Source organism: Salmo salar, chromosome 03 (assembly GCF_965601325.2).
Source record: "Salmo salar chromosome 03, fSalSal1, whole genome shotgun sequence".
Lineage (NCBI taxonomy): Eukaryota > Metazoa > Chordata > Actinopteri > Salmoniformes > Salmonidae > Salmo > Salmo salar.
Window position 1 is genome coordinate 105027501 of NC_138293.1, and position 19639 is coordinate 105047139.

At 47.4% G+C, this 19639-nt stretch overlaps 1 protein-coding gene across 1 annotated transcript in view; it reads left to right on the top strand.

The window, feature by feature from the left end:
* The window catches only part of LOC123731750 (uncharacterized), a 60136-nt gene that overhangs the window by 11178 nt on the left and 29319 nt on the right, over positions 1 to 19639 (top strand). The window contains exons 9-13 of the mRNA XM_082973012.1: positions 2684 to 2820; positions 4546 to 4596; positions 5138 to 5275; positions 5694 to 5842; positions 7865 to 7943. Of these exons, the coding sequence (XP_082829138.1) occupies positions 2684 to 2820; positions 4546 to 4596; positions 5138 to 5275; positions 5694 to 5842; positions 7865 to 7943 (554 nt within the window). The remainder of the gene's footprint in view (positions 1 to 2683; positions 2821 to 4545; positions 4597 to 5137; positions 5276 to 5693; positions 5843 to 7864; positions 7944 to 19639) is intronic.

A 19639-nucleotide genomic window follows, 5' to 3' on the forward strand; every position in this document is an offset into this window, starting at 1 on the left:
CTCCGTCAGGTCCAGTTATCCCCTAACCCTGTAACTATCTCTCTCTCTGTTCCCTCCAGTTAACCCCTAACCCTGTAACTATCTCTCTCTACATCAGGTCCAGTTAACCCCTAACCCTGTAACTATCTCTCTCTCTCTGTTCCCTCCAGTTATCCCCTAACCCTGTAACTATCTCTCTCTCTCTGCTCCCTCCAGTTAACCCCTAACCCTGTAACTATCTCTCTCTCTCTCTGCTCCCGTCCAGTTAACCCCTAACCCTGTAACTACTCTCTCTCTCTGTTCCCTCCAGTTATCCCCTAACCCTGTAACTATCTCTCTCTCTCTGTCCCTCCAGTTATCCCCTAACCCTGTAACTATCTCTCTCTCTCTACATCAGGTCCAGTTAACCCCTAACCCTGTAACTATCTCTCTCTCTCTGTTCCCTCCAGTTATCCCCTAACCCTGTAACTATCTCTCTCTCCTCTGCCCTCCAGTTATCCCCTAACCCTGTAACTATCTCTCTCTACATCAGGTCCAGTTATCCCCTAACCCTGTAACTATCTCTCTCTACATCAGGTCCAGTTATCCCCTAACCCTGTAACTATCTCTCTGTTCCCTCCAGGTAACCCCTAACCCTGTAACTATCTCTCTCTACATCAGGTCCAGTTAACCCCTAACCCTGTAACTATCTCTCTCCATCAGGTCCAGTTAACCCCTAACCCTGTAACTATCTATCTCTCTGTTCCCCTCCAGTTATCCCCTAACCCTGTAACTATCTCTCTCTCTCTCTGCTCCTCCAGTTAACCCCTAACCCTGTAACTATCTCTCTCTCCATCAGGTCCAGTTAACCCCTAACCCTGTAACTATCTCTCTCTACATCAGGTCCAGTTATCCCCTAACCCTGTAACTATCTCTCTCTCCATCAGGTCCAGTTATCCCCTAACCCTGTAACTATCTCTCTCTCTTCTGCCCTCCAGTTATCCCCTAACCCTGTAACTATCTCTCTCTCCATCAGGTCCAGTTAACCCCTAACCCTGTAACTATCTCTCTCTCATCAGGTCCAGTTATCCCCTAACCCTGTAACTATCTCTCTCTCCATCAGGTCCAGTTATCCCCTAACCCTGTAACTATCTCTCTCTCTGTTCCCTCCAGTTATCCCCTAACCCTGTAACTATCTCTCTCTACGTCAGGTCCAGTTAACCCCTAACCCTGTAACTATCTCTCTCTGTTCCCTCCAGTTGTCCCCTAACCCTGTAACTATCTCTCTCTCCTGTTCCCTCCAGTTATCCCCTAACCCTGTAACTATCTCTCTCTCTGCTCCCTCCAGTTAACCCCTAACCCTGTAACTATCTCTCTCTACGTCAGGTCCAGTTAACCCCTAACCCTGTAACTATCTCTCTCTCTCTGTTCCCTCCAGTTATCCCCTAACCCTGTAACTATCTCTCTCTCTGTTCCCTCCAGTTATCCCCTAACCCTGTAACTATCTCTCTCTACGTCAGGTCCAGTTAACCCCTAACCCTGTAACTATCTCTCTCTGTTCCCTCCAGGTAACCCCTAACCCTGTAACTATCTCTCTCTCTCTACGTCAGGTCCAGTTAACCCCTAACCCTGTAACTATCTCTCTCTCCTGTTCCCTCCAGTTATCCCCTAACCCTGTAACTATCTCTCTCTCTCTGTTCCCTCCAGTTATCCCCTAACCCTGTAACTATCTCTCTCTCTCTCTGCTCCCTCCAGTTATCCCCTAACCCTGTAACTATCTCTCTCTACATCAGGTCCAGTTATCCCCTAACCCTGTAACTATCTCTCTCTACATCAGGTCCAGTTATCCCCTAACCCTGTAACTATCTCTCTCTCATCCGCTCCAGTTAACCCCTAACCCTGTAACTATCTCTCTCTACATCAGGTCCAGTTAACCCCTAACCCTGTAACTATCTCTCTCTCCATCAGGTCCAGTTAACCCCTAACCCTGTAACTATCTCTCTCTCGTTCCGCTCCAGTTATACCCCTAACCCTGTAACTATCTCTCTCTGTTCCCTCCAGTTATCCCCTAACCCTGTAACTATCTCTCTCTGTTCCCTCCAGTTAACCCCTAACCCTGTAACTATCTCTCTCTACGTCAGGTCCAGTTAACCCCTAACCCTGTAACTATCTCTCTCTCTGTTCCCTCCAGTTATCCCCTAACCCTGTAACTATCTCTCTCTCTCTCTGCTCCCTCCAGTTATCCCCTAACCCTGTAACTATCTCTCTCTACATCAGGTCCAGTTATCCCCTAACCCTGTAACTATCTCTCTCTCCATCAGGTCCAGTTAACCCCTAACCCTGTAACTATCTCTCTCTACATCAGGTCCAGTTAACCCCTAACCCTGTAACTATCTCTCTCTCCATCAGGTCCAGTTATCCCCTAACCCTGTAACTATCTCTCTCTCTCTCTGCTCCCTCCAGTTATCCCCTAACCCTGTAACTATCTCTCTCTCTGTTCCCTCCAGTTGTCCCCTAACCCTGTAACTATCTCTCTCTCTCTGTTCCCTCCAGTTGTCCCCTAACCCTGTAACTATCTCTCTCTCTGTTCCCTCCAGTTGTCCCCTAACCCTGTAACTATCTCTCTCTCTCTGTTCCCTCCAGTTATCCCCTAACCCTGTAACTATCTCTCTCTACATCAGGTCCAGTTATCCCCTAACCCTGTAACTATCTCTCTCTCCGTCAGGTTCACTGAAGTTAGAGAGGAGGATGTACTTCCTGGAGAAGAATCGTCGTGGCTGCAGGACGTACGGAGCGGCGCTGGACCCTTCACTACAGAGAGAGATCACCTTCTATCAACAGAAAGCCAAGGAACATGCTGAGGTACACACACTCTCACTGCACACACACTCTCACTGCACACACACTCTCACTGCACACACACTCTCACTGCACACACACACTCACTGCACACACACACACACACACTCTCACTGCACACACACACTCTCACTGCACACACACTCTCACTGTACACACACTCTCTCACTGCACACACACACACTCACTGTACACACACACACACACTCTCACTGTACACACATACACACACTCTCACTGTACACACACACACACTCTCACTGTACACACACTCTCACTGTACACACACACACTCTCACTGTACACACACACACTCTCACTGTACACACACACACTCTCACTGCACACACACACACACACACACACTCTCACTGCGCACACACACTCTCACTGCACACACACACACACTCTCACTGCACACACACTCTCACTGCACACACTCTCTCACTGCACACACTCTCTCACTGCACACTCTCTCACTGCACACACACTCTCACTGCACACACACACACACTCTCACTGCACACACACACTCTCACTGCACACACACACACACACACACACACACACACACACACACACACACACACACACACACACACACACACACACACACACACACACACACACGCTCTCACTGTACACACACACGCTCTCACTGTACACACACACGCTCTCACTGCACACACACACACTCTCTCACTGCACACACACACTCTCTCACTGTACACACCACACACTCTCACTGTACACACACACACACTCACTGTACACACACACACACTCACAGTACACACACACACACTCTCACTGCACACATACACACACACACACACACACACACACACTCTCTCACTGTACACACACACACTCTCACTGCGCACACACACACACACACACACACTCTCACTGTACACACACTCTCACTGTACACACACACACACTCACTGTACACACACTCTCACTGTACACACACACACACGCTCTCACTGTACACACACACACTCTCACTGTACACACACACACTCTCACTGTACACACACACACTCTCACTGTACACACACACACTCTCACTGTACACACACACACTCTCACTGTACACACACACACACTCTCACTGTACACACACATACACTCTCACTGGGTCAGGGCCTGTTATATAACTGATGAGGGGTCAGGGGTCAGGGTCTGTTATATAACTGATGAGGGGTCAGGGGTCAGGGCCTGTTATATAACTGATGAGGGGTCAGGGGTCAGGGCCTGTTATATAACTGATGAGGGGTCAGGGGTCAGGGCCTGTTATATAACTGATGAGGGGTCAGGGGTCAGGGCCTGTTATATAACTGATCAGGGGTCAGGGGTCAGGGCCTGTTATATAACTGATGAGGGGTCAGGGTCAGGGCCTGTTATATAACTGATGAGGGGTCAGGGGTCAGGGCCTGTTATATAACTGATGAGGGGTCAGGGGTCAGGGCCTGTTATATAACTGATCAGGGGTCAGGGGTCAGGGCCTGTTATATAACTGATGAGGGGTCAGGGGTCAGGGCCTGTTATATAACTGATGAGGGGTCAGGGGTCAGGGCCTGTTATATAACTGATGAGGGGTCAGGGGTCAGGGCCTGTTATATAACTGATGAGGGGTCAGGGGTCAGGGCCTGTTATATAACTGATCAGGGGTCAGGGGTCAGGGCCTGTTATATAACTGATGTTCTCTCTCTCTGTGTGCAGCATGAAGACTTCCTATTGGCTCTGCAGGTTAATGAGGAGGAGTATGAGAAGGTACATCTACCCAAACACCACTTCCTGTCTCTCTCTGTCTCTTTCTCTCTCTCTCTCTACCTCTCTTTCTCTGTCTGGCTGTCTTTGTAGGACGGACAGCTGATAGTGTGGGTGTTGGGTCCTGTAGTGAACGTCTGTCTCTCTCTCTCTCTGTCTCTCTCTCTCTGTCTCTCTGTCTCTCTCTCTCTCTCTCTCTCTCTCTCTGTCTCTCTCTCTCTCTCTCTCTCTCTCTCTCTCTCTCTCTCTCTCTCTCTCTCTCTCTCTCTCTCTCTCTGTCTCTGTCCTCTGTCTCTCTCCCTCTTTCTCTGTCTGTCTCTCTCTTTCTCTGTCTCTCTCTCTCTGTCTCTCTCTGTCTCTGTGTCTGTCTCTGTGTCTTCTCTCTCTCTCTCTCTCTCTCTCTCTCTCTCTCTCTGTCTCTCTCTCTCTCTGTCCTGTCTCTCTCTGTCTCTCTCTCTGTCTCTCTCTCTCTCTCTGTGTCTCTCTGTCCTCTCTCTCTCTGTCTCTCTCGTCTCTGTCTCTGTGTCTCTCTGTCTCTCTGTAGGACGGACAGCTGATCGAGTGTGGGTGTTGCTGTGGGGACTTTGCCTTCGAGAAGATGACCCAGTGTTCTGATGGACATCTGTTCTGTAAAGAATGTCTGGTTAAATACGCCGAGGAGGCTGTGTTCGGGTCAGGACAGGTACGGAGGGGGGTTGGGTAGGGTGGCTGTTCCATGCTATGTGGTTAAGGTGTTAACACTGTGTGCGTTTGTGTGTGTGTGTGGTGCGTTTGTGTGTGTGTGGTGCGTTTGTGTGTGTGTGGTGCGTTTGTGTGTGTGTGGTGCGTTTGTGTGTGTGTGTGTGTGTGGTGCGTTTGTGTGTGTGTGTGGTGCGTTTGTGTGTGTGTGTGTGGTGCGTTTGTGTGTGTGGTGCGTTTGTGTGTGTGCGTGTGTGTGTGTGGTGCGTTTGTGTGTGTGTGTGTCTGTGTGTGTGTGGTGCCTGTGTGTGTGTGGTGCGTTTGTGTGTGTGTGTGTGTGTGGTGCGTTTGTGGTGTGTGTGGTGCGTGCGTGGTGTGTGTGTGTGCGTGCGTGCGTGTGTGTGTGTGTGTGATCGTTCCAGTCATCTCTCAGCTGTATGGAAGGAGGCTGTCCTTGTTCCTTCCCGGTGTGTGAGTTGGAGAAGGTTTTACCGGAGACGGTGTTGTGTAAATACTACGAGAGGCAAGCTGAGGAGGCCGTGGCTGCTACCTGCGCTGACGAACTCGTACGGTACGACCATACAATTACAAACACCAAGATGGACGGCAACCTTCTTGGGATGTTTTTGGTTCTAAAAGGTCAGCCATGTTGTTTCGGGGGAGATGGGTAACCGTGGCGATACCAGTGCTGTGATAAGATGGTGTAAATAAAATAATAATAATAATTCAAATAATGAATGTGAAGAATTTATCTGCGTTGTTAGATAAATATCCAGACCGTTTTAGAGGAGCGGTTTTATACATTTTCTCAAATTAAATGCCGATATGCAAAAGGATTTAAGACCTGTTTGCGTCTTTTCAGCCTCTGCGACTGTCGCGACTTCCGTCGTTACGGTTACCGGACTGCCACAGCGACCCGCGTCAAAATCCTCCCCTGACAACAACCCAGATGCAGGAGTTTTACAATTCTCTGGTTTTGATACGACCTGCTTTTTTTATTTAGTCTGTGGCAGTCAGATATTTTCTGTAAGATCGCCCATTACTTTGTAAATAATGACGATGTGGGTTTATTTGCCTTTTTATAATAATTAATCAAAAGTTAGCTAAAGTTATTTAAGATTTGGTCAGTTATAAAGTCTGGTCGTTATTTTTTTTTAAACTGGCTAGTCACCTAGCTAACTAGCTATCAATAAAAATAAACATTGTTTAGGAAGGTGCTTTTAGTTACCGTGGCTCGCTACGTTGTCATACAGAGGCTGTCCTTTTGTTTAGAGTTTTTCACAACGACAGCGACAAGTTTGGATGTCGGACGACGACAGAATGTTCTAGAGACGACGACAGAATGTTCTAGAGACGACGACAGAATGTTCTAGAGACGACGACAGAATGTTCTAGAGACGTCGACAGAATGTTCTAGAGACGTCGACAGAATGTTCTAGAGACGACGACAGAATGTTCTAGAGACGTCGACAGAATGTTCTAGAGACGACGACAGAATGTTCTAGAGACGACGACAGAATGTTCTAGAGACGACGGACAGAATGTTCTATAGACGACGACAGAATGTTCTAGAGAGTCGACGATAGAATGTTCTAGAGACGACAATAGAATGTTCTAGAGACATGTCGATAGGACTATAAACCAGCCTTTAGACAGTCGGACGACAACAGAATGTTCTAGAGACATGTCGATAGGACTATAAACCAGCCTTTAGACAGTCGGACGACAACAGAATGTTCTAGAGACATGGCGATGGACGGACTATAAACCAGCCTTTAGACAGTCGGACGACAACAGAATGTTCTAGAGACGTGGCGATGGACGGACTATGAACCAGCCTTTAGACAGTCGGACGACAACAGAATGTTCTAGAGACATGTCGATAGACGGACTATAAACCAGCCTTTAGACAGTTGGAAACGCAACAAGTACTGATATTGTATCATATAACAGCACTCACAGCTGTCCAAGAAAACTCAAATGTAGACGTTTTGTGGTCTGTTTTACATATATTTGTTTAGAGGCTATTTTATACAGAAAAAAATGTGTATAAAACCCATATAAACTGAATTTACAAATTAGGACAATATTTTAGGTTTCTGAAAGAGCCTCTGTCAAAAAAAAAAAAAATGAATTCATCCAAAACTGAGGCTTCAAAGCAAAAATGAAGATGTTTATTTAAACATGGTGGTCGAAACGTGAATCATAAGAGAAGAGAATAATTAGGAGAAAACAAAAACACAAGCTTTCCTCCTCATTCTAAATAGTATTTTAGATTTGATTATAATTATGTTCTGATATCAAAATGCCTTACTTTTTTATTTCGCTGCGTAGTAAAAATCTGTGTTTCTTACCTCTACTGTCACTCATTCCAAATTAGACTGGTTTGGATTTCTCCCTGACCAAGATGGCTGCCGTTTTCAGCCCGTTCTGGAACTCTGAAGTGTTTATGATAAAACCAGTCTAGTCATTTTATTAATAGGATCTCTGTTGATATGACTCTCCTGCTGTCTGTCTGTGTGTTACGGAAATGGTTTCTAGAATGTTCTTGACCTGCTCGGTCTATAACCGTCTTTTTTTTTTCTATCTCCAGTTGTCCGTCCTGTAACTTCCCAGCGTTGTTGGATAAAGGTGTGTCTCTGTTCAGCTGTCCCAACCCTCGCTGTCGGAAGGTGAGTTGACGCAATTGTAGGATACTGTCCTTTTTTAGTCGAGGAAATAAAATCACGTGAGATTAAACAAATTGGCTACGTTATCTACAGCCATCCACATCATTCACTTCAACCCTGAACCTTAACTACATCTCGTAATGAATAATGTGGAAATTGAGGTGACTAAACTACTTGGAGCTACCCTGGATTGTAAAACTGTCCTGGTTAAAAACATATTGATACAACAGTAGCTAAGATGGGGAGAAGTCTGTCCATAATAAAGCGCTGCTCTACCTTCTTAACAACACTATCAACAAGGCAGGTCCTACAGGCCCTAGTTTCTACCTTCTTAACAACACTATCAACAAGGCAGGTCCTACAGGCCCTAGTTTCTACCTTCTTAACAGCACTATCAACAAGGCAGGTCCTAGTTTCTACCTTCTTAACAACACTATCAACAAGGCAGGTCCTACAGGCCCTAGTTTCTACCTTCTCAACAGCACTATCAACAAGGCAGGTCCTACAGGCCCTAGTTTCTACCTTCTTAACAACACTATCAACAAGGCAGGTCCTACAGGCCCTAGTTTCTACCTTCTTAACAACACTATCAACAAGGCAGGTCGTACAGGCCCTAGTTTCTACCTTCTCAACAGCACTATCAACAAGGCAGGTCCTACAGGCCCTAGTTTCTACCTTAACAACACTATCAACAAGGCAGGTCCTAGTTTATATCTTCTTAACAACACTATCAACAAGGCAGGTCCTACAGGCCCTAGTTTCTACCTTCTTAACAACACTATCAACAAGGCAGGTCCTACAGGCCCTAGTTTCTACCTTAACAACACTATCAACAAGGCAGGTCCTACAGGCCCTAGTTTCTACCTTCTTAACAACACTATCAACAAGGCAGGTCCTACAGGCCCTAGTTTCTACCTTCTTAACAACACTATCAACAAGGCAGGTCCTACAGGCCCTAGTTTCTACCTTCTTAACAACACTATCAACAAGGCAGGTCGTACAGGCCCTAGTTTCTACCTTAACAACACTATCAACAAGGCAGGTCCTACAGGCCCTAGTTTCTACCTTCTTAACAGCACTATCAACAAGGCCGGTCCTACAGGCCCTAGTTTCTACCTTCTAACAACACTATCAACAAGGCAGGTCCTACAGGCCCTAGTTTCTACCTTCTTAACAACACTATCAACAAGGCAGGTCCTACAGGCCCTAGTTTTGTCACGCCTGGACTACTGTTCAGTCGTGTGGTCAGGTGCCACAAATGTAAAATTGTCTCAGAACAGGGCAGCAGGGCTGGCCCTTAGATGTACACAGAGAACAAACATTAATAATATACATGTCAATCTCTCCTGGCTCAAAGTGGAGGAGAGATTGACTTCATCACTACTTGTATTTATGAGAGGTATTGACATGTTGAAATCAACGAGCTGTCTGTTTAAACTACTGGCACACAGCTCAGAGACACCCATACATACCCCACAAGACATGCCACCAGAGGTCTGTTTAAACTACTGGCACACAGCTCAGACACCCATACATACCCCACAAGACATGCCACCAGAGGTCTGTTTAAACTACTGGCACGCAGCTCAGACACCCATGCACACCCCACAAGACATGGCACCAGAGGTCTGTTTAAACTACTGGCACGCAGCTCAGACACCCATGCATACCCCACAAGACATGGCACCAGAGGTCTCTTCACAGTCCCCAAGTCCAGAACAGACTATGGGAGGCGCCACAGTACCACATAGAGCCATGACTACATGGAACTCTATTCCACATCCGGTAACTGATGACAGCAGGAGAATCAGATCTACAAAACATCAAAATACACCTTATGGAACAGCGGGGACTGTGAAGAGACACACACAAAGGTACAGACACATGATAACACACACACACGTGTACACATGGATTTTCTATTGTAGATATGTGGTAGTAGTGTTCTGAGGTAACACACTTAATGTATTGTAGATATGTGGTCTAGAGGTCGACCGATTATGATTTTTCAACACCGATACCGATTATTGGAGGACCAAAAAACGCCGGTACCGATTAATCGGCCAATTTAAAAAAATATATATTAAAAAATAAGTTTTATTTGTAATAATGACAATTACAACAATACTGAATGAACACTTATTTTAACTTAATATAATACATCAATAAAATCAATTTAGCCTCAAATAAATTATGAAACATGCTCAATTTGGTTTAAATAATGCAAAAAACAAAGTGTTGGAGAAGAAAGTAAAAGTGCAATATGTGCCATGTAATAAAGCTGACGTTTAAGTTCCTTACTCAGAACATGAGAACATATGAAAGCTGGTGGTTCCTTTTAACATGAGTCTTCAATATTCCCAGGTAAGAAGTTTTAGGTTGTAGTTATTATAGGACTATTTCTCTCTATACGATTTGTATTTCATATACCTTTGACTATTGGATGTTCTTATAGGCACTTTAGTATTGCCAGTGTAACAATATAGCTTCCGTCCCTCTCCTCGCTCCTACCTGGGCTCGAACCAGGAACACATCGACAACAGCCACCCTCGAAGCAGCGTTACCCATGTAGAGCAAGGGGAACAACTACTCCAAGTCTCAGAGCGAGTGACGTTTGAAACGCTATTAGCGCGCACCTGCTAACTAGCTAGCCATTTCACATCGGTTACACCAGCCTAATCTCGGGAGTTGATAGGCTTGAAGTCATAAACAGCGCAATGCTTGAAGCATTGCGAAGGGTTGCTGGCAAAACGCACTAAAGTGCTGTTTGAATGAATGCTTACGAGCCTGCTGCTGCCTACCACCGCTCAGTCAGACTGCTCTATCAAATCATAGACTTAATTATAATATAATAACACACAGAAATACGAGCCTTAGGTCATTAATATGGTCGAATCCGGAAACTATCATCTCGAAAACAAAATGTTTTTTTCTGTCAGTGAAATACGCAACCGTTCCGTATTCTATCTAACGGGTGGCATCCCTAAGTCTAAATATTCCTGTTACATTGCACAACCTTCAATGGTATGTCATAATTCTGGCAAATTAGTTTGCAACGAGCCAGGCGGCCCAAACTGTTGCATGTACCCTGACTCTGCGTGCAATGAATGCAAAATGACACAATTTCACCTGGTTAATATTGCCTGCTAACCTGGATTTCTTTCAGCTAAATATGCAGGTTTAAAAATATATACTTCTGTGTATTGATTTGAAGAAAGGCATTGATGTTTATGGTTCGGTTCAGTCGTGCAACGATTGTGCTTTTTTCGCAAATGCGCTTTTGTTAAATCACCTCCCGTTTGGCGAAGTCGGCTGTCTTTGTTAGGAAGAAATAGTCTTCACAGTTCGCAACGAGCCAGGCGGCCCAAACTGCTGCATATACCCTGACTCTGTTTGCAAGAGAAGTGACACATTTTCCCTCGTTAAAAGAAATTAATGTTAGCAGGCAATATTAACTAAATATGCAGGTTTAAAAATATATACTTGTTTATTGATTTTAAGAAAGGCATTGATGTTTATGGTTGGAGCAACGTGTACCTAAGCGATTATATGCAACGCAGGACAGGCTAGATAAACTAGTAATATCATCAACCATGTGTAGTTAACTAGTGATTATGATTGATTGTGTTTTATAAGATACGTTTAATGCTAGCTAGCAACTTACCTTGGCTTCTTACTGCATTCGCGTAACAGGCAGGCTCCTCGTGGAGTGCAATGTAAAGCAGGTGGTTTGAGAGTTGGACTAGTTAACCGTAAGGTTGCAAGATTGAATCCCCGAGCTGACAAGGTAAAAATCTGTCGTTCTGCCCCTGAACAAGGCAGTTAACCCACCGTTCCTAGGCCGTCATTGAAAATAAGAATGTGTTCTTAACTGACTTGCCTGGTTAAATAAAGGAAGAAAAAAATATATAAAAAAATAAACCAGGCCAAATCGGCTCCAAAAATACCGATTTCCGATTGTTATGAAAACTTGAAATCGGCCCTAATTAATCGGCCATTCCGATTAATCGGTCAACCTCTTGTGTGGTCTGAGGTAACACACTTAATGTATTGTGATAAGTGTTATGTAATGTAATAGAATTCTACATACCTGCCTTCATGTTTCTGGACCCCAGGAAGAGTAGCTGCTGCCTTGACAGGAACTAATGGGGATCCATAATAAACCCCAGGAAGAGTAGCTGCTGCCTTGGCAGGAACTAACGGGGATCCATAATAAACCCCAGGAAGAGTAGCTGCTGCCTTGGCAGGAACTAAGGGGGATCCATAATAAACCCCAGGAAGAGTAGCTGCTGCCTTGACAGGAACTAATGGGGATCCATAATAAACCCCAGGAAGAGTAGCTGCTGCCTTGGCAGGAACTAACGGGGATCCATAATAAACCCCAGGAAGAGTAGCTGCTGCCTTGGCAGGAAGTAATGGGGATCCATAATAAACCCCAGGAAGAGTAGCTGCTGCCTTGACAGGAACTAATGGGGATCCATAATAAACCCCAGGAAGAGTAGCTGCTGCCTTGACAGGAACTAATGGGGATCCATAATAAACCCCAGTCTCTGTAAGACAGAGGAGGATGCATGATACAGATGTAAGCATGTCCCAGTTTAAATCTCCTAAAGTAATGAATTCAGAGTAATTTAGCTTGTGCAGGACATCAGAGAGTTTAGTGTGTCTCCTGAAGCCGACTACAGTGATGTGGGAGTCCTTATACATTTGAAGTCGGAAGTTTACATACACCTTAGCCAAATACATTTAAACTCAGTTTTTCACAATTCCTGACATTTAATCATAGTAAAAATTCCCTTTCTTAGGTCAGTTAGGATCACCACTTTATTTTAAGAATGTGAAATGCCAGAATAATAGTAGAGAGAATGATTTATTTCAGCTTTTATTTCTTTCATCACATTCCCTGTGGGTCAGAAGTTTACATACACTCAATTAGTATTTGGTAGCATTGCCTTTAAATTGTTTAACTTGGGTCAAACGTTTCGGGTAGCCTTCCACAAGCTTCCCACAATAAGTTGGGTGAATTTTGGCCCATTCCTCCTGACATAGCTGGTGTAACTGAGTCAGGTTTGTAGGCCTCCTTGCTCGAACACGTTTTTCAGTTCTGCCCACACATTTTCTATAGGATTGAGGTCAGGGCTTTGTGATGGCCACTCCAATACCTTGACTTTGTTGTCCTTAAGCCATTTTGCCACAACTTTGGAAGTATTCTTGAGTCATTGTCCATTTGGAAGACCCATTTGCGACCAAGCTTTAACTTCCTGACTGATGTCTTGAGATGTTGCTTCAATATATCCACATCATTTTCCTTTCCTCATGATGCCATCTATTTTGTGAGGTGCACCAGTCCCTCCTGCAGCAAAGCACCCCCACAACATGATGCTGCCACCCCCGTGCTTCACGGTTGGGATGGTGTTCTTCGGCTTGCAAAGCCTCCCCCTTTTTCCTCCAAACATAACGATGGTCATTATGGCCAAACAGGTCTATTTCTGTTTCATCAGACCAGAGGACATTTCTCCAAAAAGTACAATCTTTGTCCCCATGTGCAGTTGCAAACCGTAGTCTGGCTTTTTTCTGGTGGTTTTGGAGCAGTGGCTTCTTCCTTGCTGAGCGGCCTTTCAGGTTATGTCGATTATAGGACTCGTTTTACTGTGGATATAGATACTTTTGTACCTGTTTCCTCCAGCATCTTCACAAGGTCCTTTGCTGTTGTTCTGGGATTGATTTGCACCAAAGTAAGTTAATCTCTAGGAGACAGAGCGAGTCTCCTTCCTGAGCGGTATGACGGCTGCGTGGTCCCATGGTGTTTATACTTGTGTACTATTGTTTGTACAGATGAACGTGGTACCTTCAGGCATTTGGAAATTGCTCCCAAGGATGAACCAGACTTGTGGAGGCCTACAATTTTTTGGTCTTGGCTGATTTCTTTTGATTTTCCCATGATGTCAAGCAAAGAGGCACTGAGTTTGAAGGTAGGCCTTGAAATACATCCACAGGTAAACCTTCAATTGACTCAAATAATGTCAATTAGCCTATCAGAAGCTTCTAAAGCCGTGACATCATTTTCTGTAATTTTAAAGGCACAGTCAACTTAGTGTATGTAAACTTCTGACCCACTGGTATTGTGATTTAAGTGAAATAATCTGTCTGTAAACAATTGTTGTAAAAAGGACTTGTGTCATGCACAAAGTAGATGTCCTAACCGACTTGCCAAAACTATAGTTTGTTAATAATACATTTGTGGAGTGGTTGAAAAACGAGTTTTAATGACTCCAACCTAAGTGTATGTAAACTTCTGACTTCAACTGTAGATGATCTGTCCTGTAGTTCTCTCCTCTCTGTCCTGTAGTTCTCTCCTCTCTGTCCTGTAGTTCTCTCCTCTCTGTCCTGTAGTTCTCTCCTCTCTGTCCTGTAGTTCTCTCCTCTCTGTCCTGTAGTTCTCTCCTCTCTGTCCTGTAGTTCTCTCCTCTCTGTCCTGTAGTTCTCTCCTCTCTGTCCTGTAGTTCTCTCCTCTCTGTCCTGTAGTTCTCTCCTCTCTGTCCTGTAGTTCTCTCCTCTCTGTCCTGTAGTTCTCTCCTCTCTGTCCTGTAGTTCTCTCCTCTCTGTCCTGTAGTTCTCTCCTCTCTGTCCTGTAGTTCTCTCCTCTCTGTCCTGTAGTTCTCTCCTCTCTGTCCTGTAGTTCTCTCCTCTCTGTCCTGTAGTTCTCTCCTCTCTGTCCTGTAGTTCTCTCCTCTCTGTCCTGTAGTTCTCTCCTCTCTGTCCTGTAGTTCTCTCCTCTCTGTCCTGTAGTTCTCTCCTCTCTGTCCTGTAGTTCTCTCCTCTCTGTCCTGTAGTTTTCTCCTCTCTGTCCTGTAGTTCTCTCCTCTCTGTCCTGTAGTTCTCTCCTCTCTGTCCTGTAGTTCTCTCCTCTCTGTCCTGTAGTTCTCTCCTCTCTGTCCTGTAGTTCTCTCCTCTCTGTCCTGTAGTTCTCTCCTCTCTGTCCTGTCGTTCTCTCCTCTCTGTCCTGTCGTTCTCTCCTCTGTCCTGTAGATGGAGACAGAGCTCCATGACTGATCTAGTCTTCCTCAGTCCATCTCTCCGTCTCTTCCTCCTCCTCCTCAGTGTGTCACACTGCATTCCTGGGGCTAAGTTCACACACACAGACACACAGTCTGAATACCCATACTTGTGTTCTTAATAGTAGGCGTTTTGGTAATGTGAATATATAACGTTTTATAGTATGTGACATGTAGATAGATAGTGGAGGGCTTTAAATGCCAGGATGTAATACTCATTTTGGGGTTTTACATTTACATTTTAGTCATTTAGCAGACGCTCTTATCCAGAGCGACTTACAGTAGTGAATGCATACATTTCATTAAAAAAAAAATTCTTCCCCGTACTGGTCCCCCGTGGGAATCGAACCCAAAACCCTGGTGTTGCAAACACCATGCTCTACCAACTGAGCCACACGGGACCGTTTTCATCTAGTAAAATTCACTGCATCACTAATGAGGAAGAGAAGGTGACGAGCTGTTCCCAAATGAATGACTGGAGGGGGGGGTCCCCCTGGCTCAATACTACTCTCATGCCCTGCCCCTTCTAATCCTGCCCTCCCATTGGCTGAAACCAATTTTCCTTCCATGTCAAATGTGTTTCAGATCATGTTTGACCCAGATTCTCTTCCCTCGTTTCTGTCTGACCGACTGACACACACACACACACACACACACACACACACACTGTTTTCCACATGTGGTTATGAGATTTGTGGGGCGGCAGTTAGCCTAGTGGTTAGTTAGAGCGTTGGGCTTGTAACCGGAAAGGTTGCTAGATCAAATCCCCCGAGCTGACAAGGTATAAATCTGTCGTTCTGCCCCCTGAACAAGGCAGTTAACCCACTGTTCCCTGGTAGGCTGTCATTGAAAATAAGAATTTGTTCTTAACTGACTTACCTAGTTAAATAAAAGGTTAAATAATAATAATAGTTTGAACTGTGTGTGTGTGTGTGTGTGTGTGTGTGTGTGTGTGTGTGTGTGTGTGTGTGTGTGTGTGTGTGTGTGTGTGTGTGTGTGTGTGTGTGTGTGTGTGTGTGTGTGTGTGTGTGTGTGTGTGTGTGTGTGTGTGTGTGTGTGTGTGTTAGTTGCTGCAGCTGTCAACATGACTGTATGTGTGAGGCTTCACACACACTTCAGTAGTATATCTGGGTGTGTTTCCCCAGACCATGTGCTCTAACAGCACCCCTTTCCCCAGACCATGTGCTCTAACAGCACCCCTTTCCCCAGACCATGTGCTCTAACAGCACCCCTTTCCCCAGACCATGTGCTCTAACAGCACCCCTTTCCCCAGACCATGTGCTCTAACAGCACCCCTTTCCCCTCCCCAGACCATGTGCTCTAACAGCACCCCTTTCCCCAGACCATGTGCTCTAACAGTACCTCTTTCCCCTCCCCAGACCATGTGCTCTGACAGCACCCCTTTCCCCAGACCATGTGCTCTAACAGCACCCCTTTCCCCTCCCCAGACCATGTGCTCTAACAGCACCCCTTTCCCCAGACCATGTGCTCTAACAGTACCTCTTTCCCCAGACCATGTGCTCTAACAGTACCTCTTTCCCCAGACCATGTGCTCTAACAGTACCCCTTTCCCCAGACCATGTGCTCTAACAGCACCCCTTTCCCCAGACCATGTGCTCTAACAGCACCCCTTTCCCCAGACCATGTGCTCTAACAGCACCCCTTTCCCCAGACCATGTGCTCTAACAGCACCCCTTTCCCCAGACCATGTGCTCTAACAGCACCCCTTTCCCCAGACCATGTGCTCTAACAGCACCCCTTTCCCCAGACCATGTGCTCTAACAGCACCCCTTTCCCCAGACCATGTGCTCTGACAGCACCCCTTTCCCCTCCCCAGACCATGTGCTCTGACAGCACCCCTTTCCCCTTTCCCCAGACCATGTGCTCTAACAGCACCCCTTTCCCCTCCCCAGACCATGTGCTCTGACAGCACCCCTTTCCCCTCCCCAGACCATGTGCTCTGACAGCACCCCTTTCCCCTTTCCCCAGACCATGTGCTCTAACAGTACCTCTTTCCCCTCCCCAGACCATGTGCTCTGACAGCACCCCTTTCCCCTCCCCAGACCATGTGCTCTAACAGCACCCCTTTCCCCAGACCATGTGCTCTGACAGCACCCCTTTCCCCTCCCCAGACCATGTGCTCTAACAGCACCCCTTTCCCCAGACCATGTGCTCTGACAGTACCCCTTTCCCCAGACCATGTGCTCTAACAGCACCCCTTTCCCCTCCCCAGACCATGTGCTCTGACAGCACCCCTTTCCCCTCCCCAGACCATGTGCTCTGACAGCACCCCTTTCCCCTCCCCAGACCATGTGCTCTGACAGCACCCCTTTCCCCTCCCCAGACCATGTGCTCTAACAGTACCCCTTTCCCCAGACCATGTGCTCTAACAGCACCCCTTTCCCCAGACCATGTGCTCTAACAGCACCCCTTTCCCCAGACCATGTGCTCTAACAGTACCCCTTTCCCCAGACCATGTGCTCTAACAGCACCCCTTTCCCCTCCCCAGACCATGTGCTCTAACAGCACCCCTTTCCCCAGACCATGTGCTCTAACAGCACCCCTTTCCCCAGACCATGTGCTCTAACAGCACCCCTTTCCCCAGACCATGTGCTCTAACAGCACCCCTTTCCCCAGACCATGTGCTCTAACAGTACCCCTTTCCCCTCCCCAGACCATGTGCTCTAACAGTACCTCTTTCCCCTCCCCAGACCATGTGCTCTGACAGCACCCCTTTCCCCAGACCATGTGCTCTAACAGCACCCCTTTCCCCTCCCCAGACCATGTGCTCTGACAGCACCCCTTTCCCCTCCCCAGACCATGTGCTCTAACAGTACCTCTTTCCCCTCCCCAGACCATGTGCTCTGACAGCACCCCTTTCCCCTCCCCAGACCATGTGCTCTAACAGCACCCCTTTCCCCAGACCATGTGCTCTAACAGCACCCCTTTCCCCTCCCCAGACCATGTGCTCTAACAGCACCCCTTTCCCCAGACCATGTGCTCTGACAGCACCCCTTTCCCCTCCCCAGACCATGTGCTCTAACAGCACCCCTTTCCCCAGACCATGTGCTCTAACAGCACCCCTTTCCCCAGACCATGTGCTCTAACAGCACCCCTTTCCCCTTTCCCCAGACCATGTGCTCTAACAGTACCTCTTTCCCCTCCCCAGACCATGTGCTCTGACAGCACCCCTTTCCCCTCCCCAGACCATGTGCTCTAACAGCACCCCTTTCCCCAGACCATGTGCTCTGACAGCACCCCTTTCCCCTCCCCAGACCATGTGCTCTAACAGCACCCCTTTCCCCAGACCATGTGCTCTGACAGTACCCCTTTCCCCAGACCATGTGCTCTAACAGCACCCCTTTCCCCTCCCCAGACCATGTGCTCTGACAGCACCCCTTTCCCCTCCCCAGACCATGTGCTCTGACAGCACCCCTTTCCCCTCCCCAGACCATGTGCTCTGACAGCACCCCTTTCCCCTCCCCAGACCATGTGCTCTAACAGTACCCCTTTCCCCAGACCATGTGCTCTAACAGCACCCCTTTCCCCAGACCATGTGCTCTAACAGCACCCCTTTCCCCAGACCATGTGCTCTAACAGTACCCCTTTCCCCAGACCATGTGCTCTAACAGCACCCCTTTCCCCTCCCCAGACCATGTGCTCTAACAGCACCCCTTTCCCCAGACCATGTGCTCTAACAGCACCCCTTTCCCCAGACCATGTGCTCTAACAGCACCCCTTTCCCCAGACCATGTGCTCTAACAGCACCCCTTTCCCCAGACCATGTGCTCTAACAGTACCCCTTTCCCCTCCCCAGACCATGTGCTCTAACAGTACCTCTTTCCCCTCCCCAGACCATGTGCTCTGACAGCACCCCTTTCCCCAGACCATGTGCTCTAACAGCACCCCTTTCCCCTCCCCAGACCATGTGCTCTGACAGCACCCCTTTCCCCTCCCCAGACCATGTGCTCTAACAGTACCTCTTTCCCCTCCCCAGACCATGTGCTCTGACAGCACCCCTTTCCCCTCCCCAGACCATGTGCTCTAACAGCACCCCTTTCCCCAGACCATGTGCTCTAACAGCACCCCTTTCCCCTCCCCAGACCATGTGCTCTAACAGCACCCCTTTCCCCAGACCATGTGCTCTGACAGCACCCCTTTCCCCTCCCCAGACCATGTGCTCTAACAGCACCCCTTTCCCCAGACCATGTGCTCTAACAGCACCCCTTTCCCCAGACCATGTGCTCTAACAGCACCCCTTTCCCCTCCCCAGACCATGTGCTCTGACAGCACCCCTTTCCCCTCCCCAGACCATGTGCTCTAACAGCACCCCTTTCCCCAGACCATGTGCTCTAACAGCACCCCTTTCCCCTCCCCAGACCATGTGCTCTAACAGCACCCCTTTCCCCTCCCCAGACCATGTGCTCTGACAGCACCCCTTTCCCCTCCCCAGACCATGTGCTCTGACAGCACCCCTTTCCCCTCCCCAGACCATGTGCTCTGACAGCACCCCTTTCCCCTCCCCAGACCATGTGCTCTGACAGCACCCCTTTCCCCTCCCCAGACCATGTGCTCTGACAGCACCTCTTTCCCCTCCCCAGACCATGTGCTCTGACAGTACCCCTTTCCCCAGACCATGTGCTC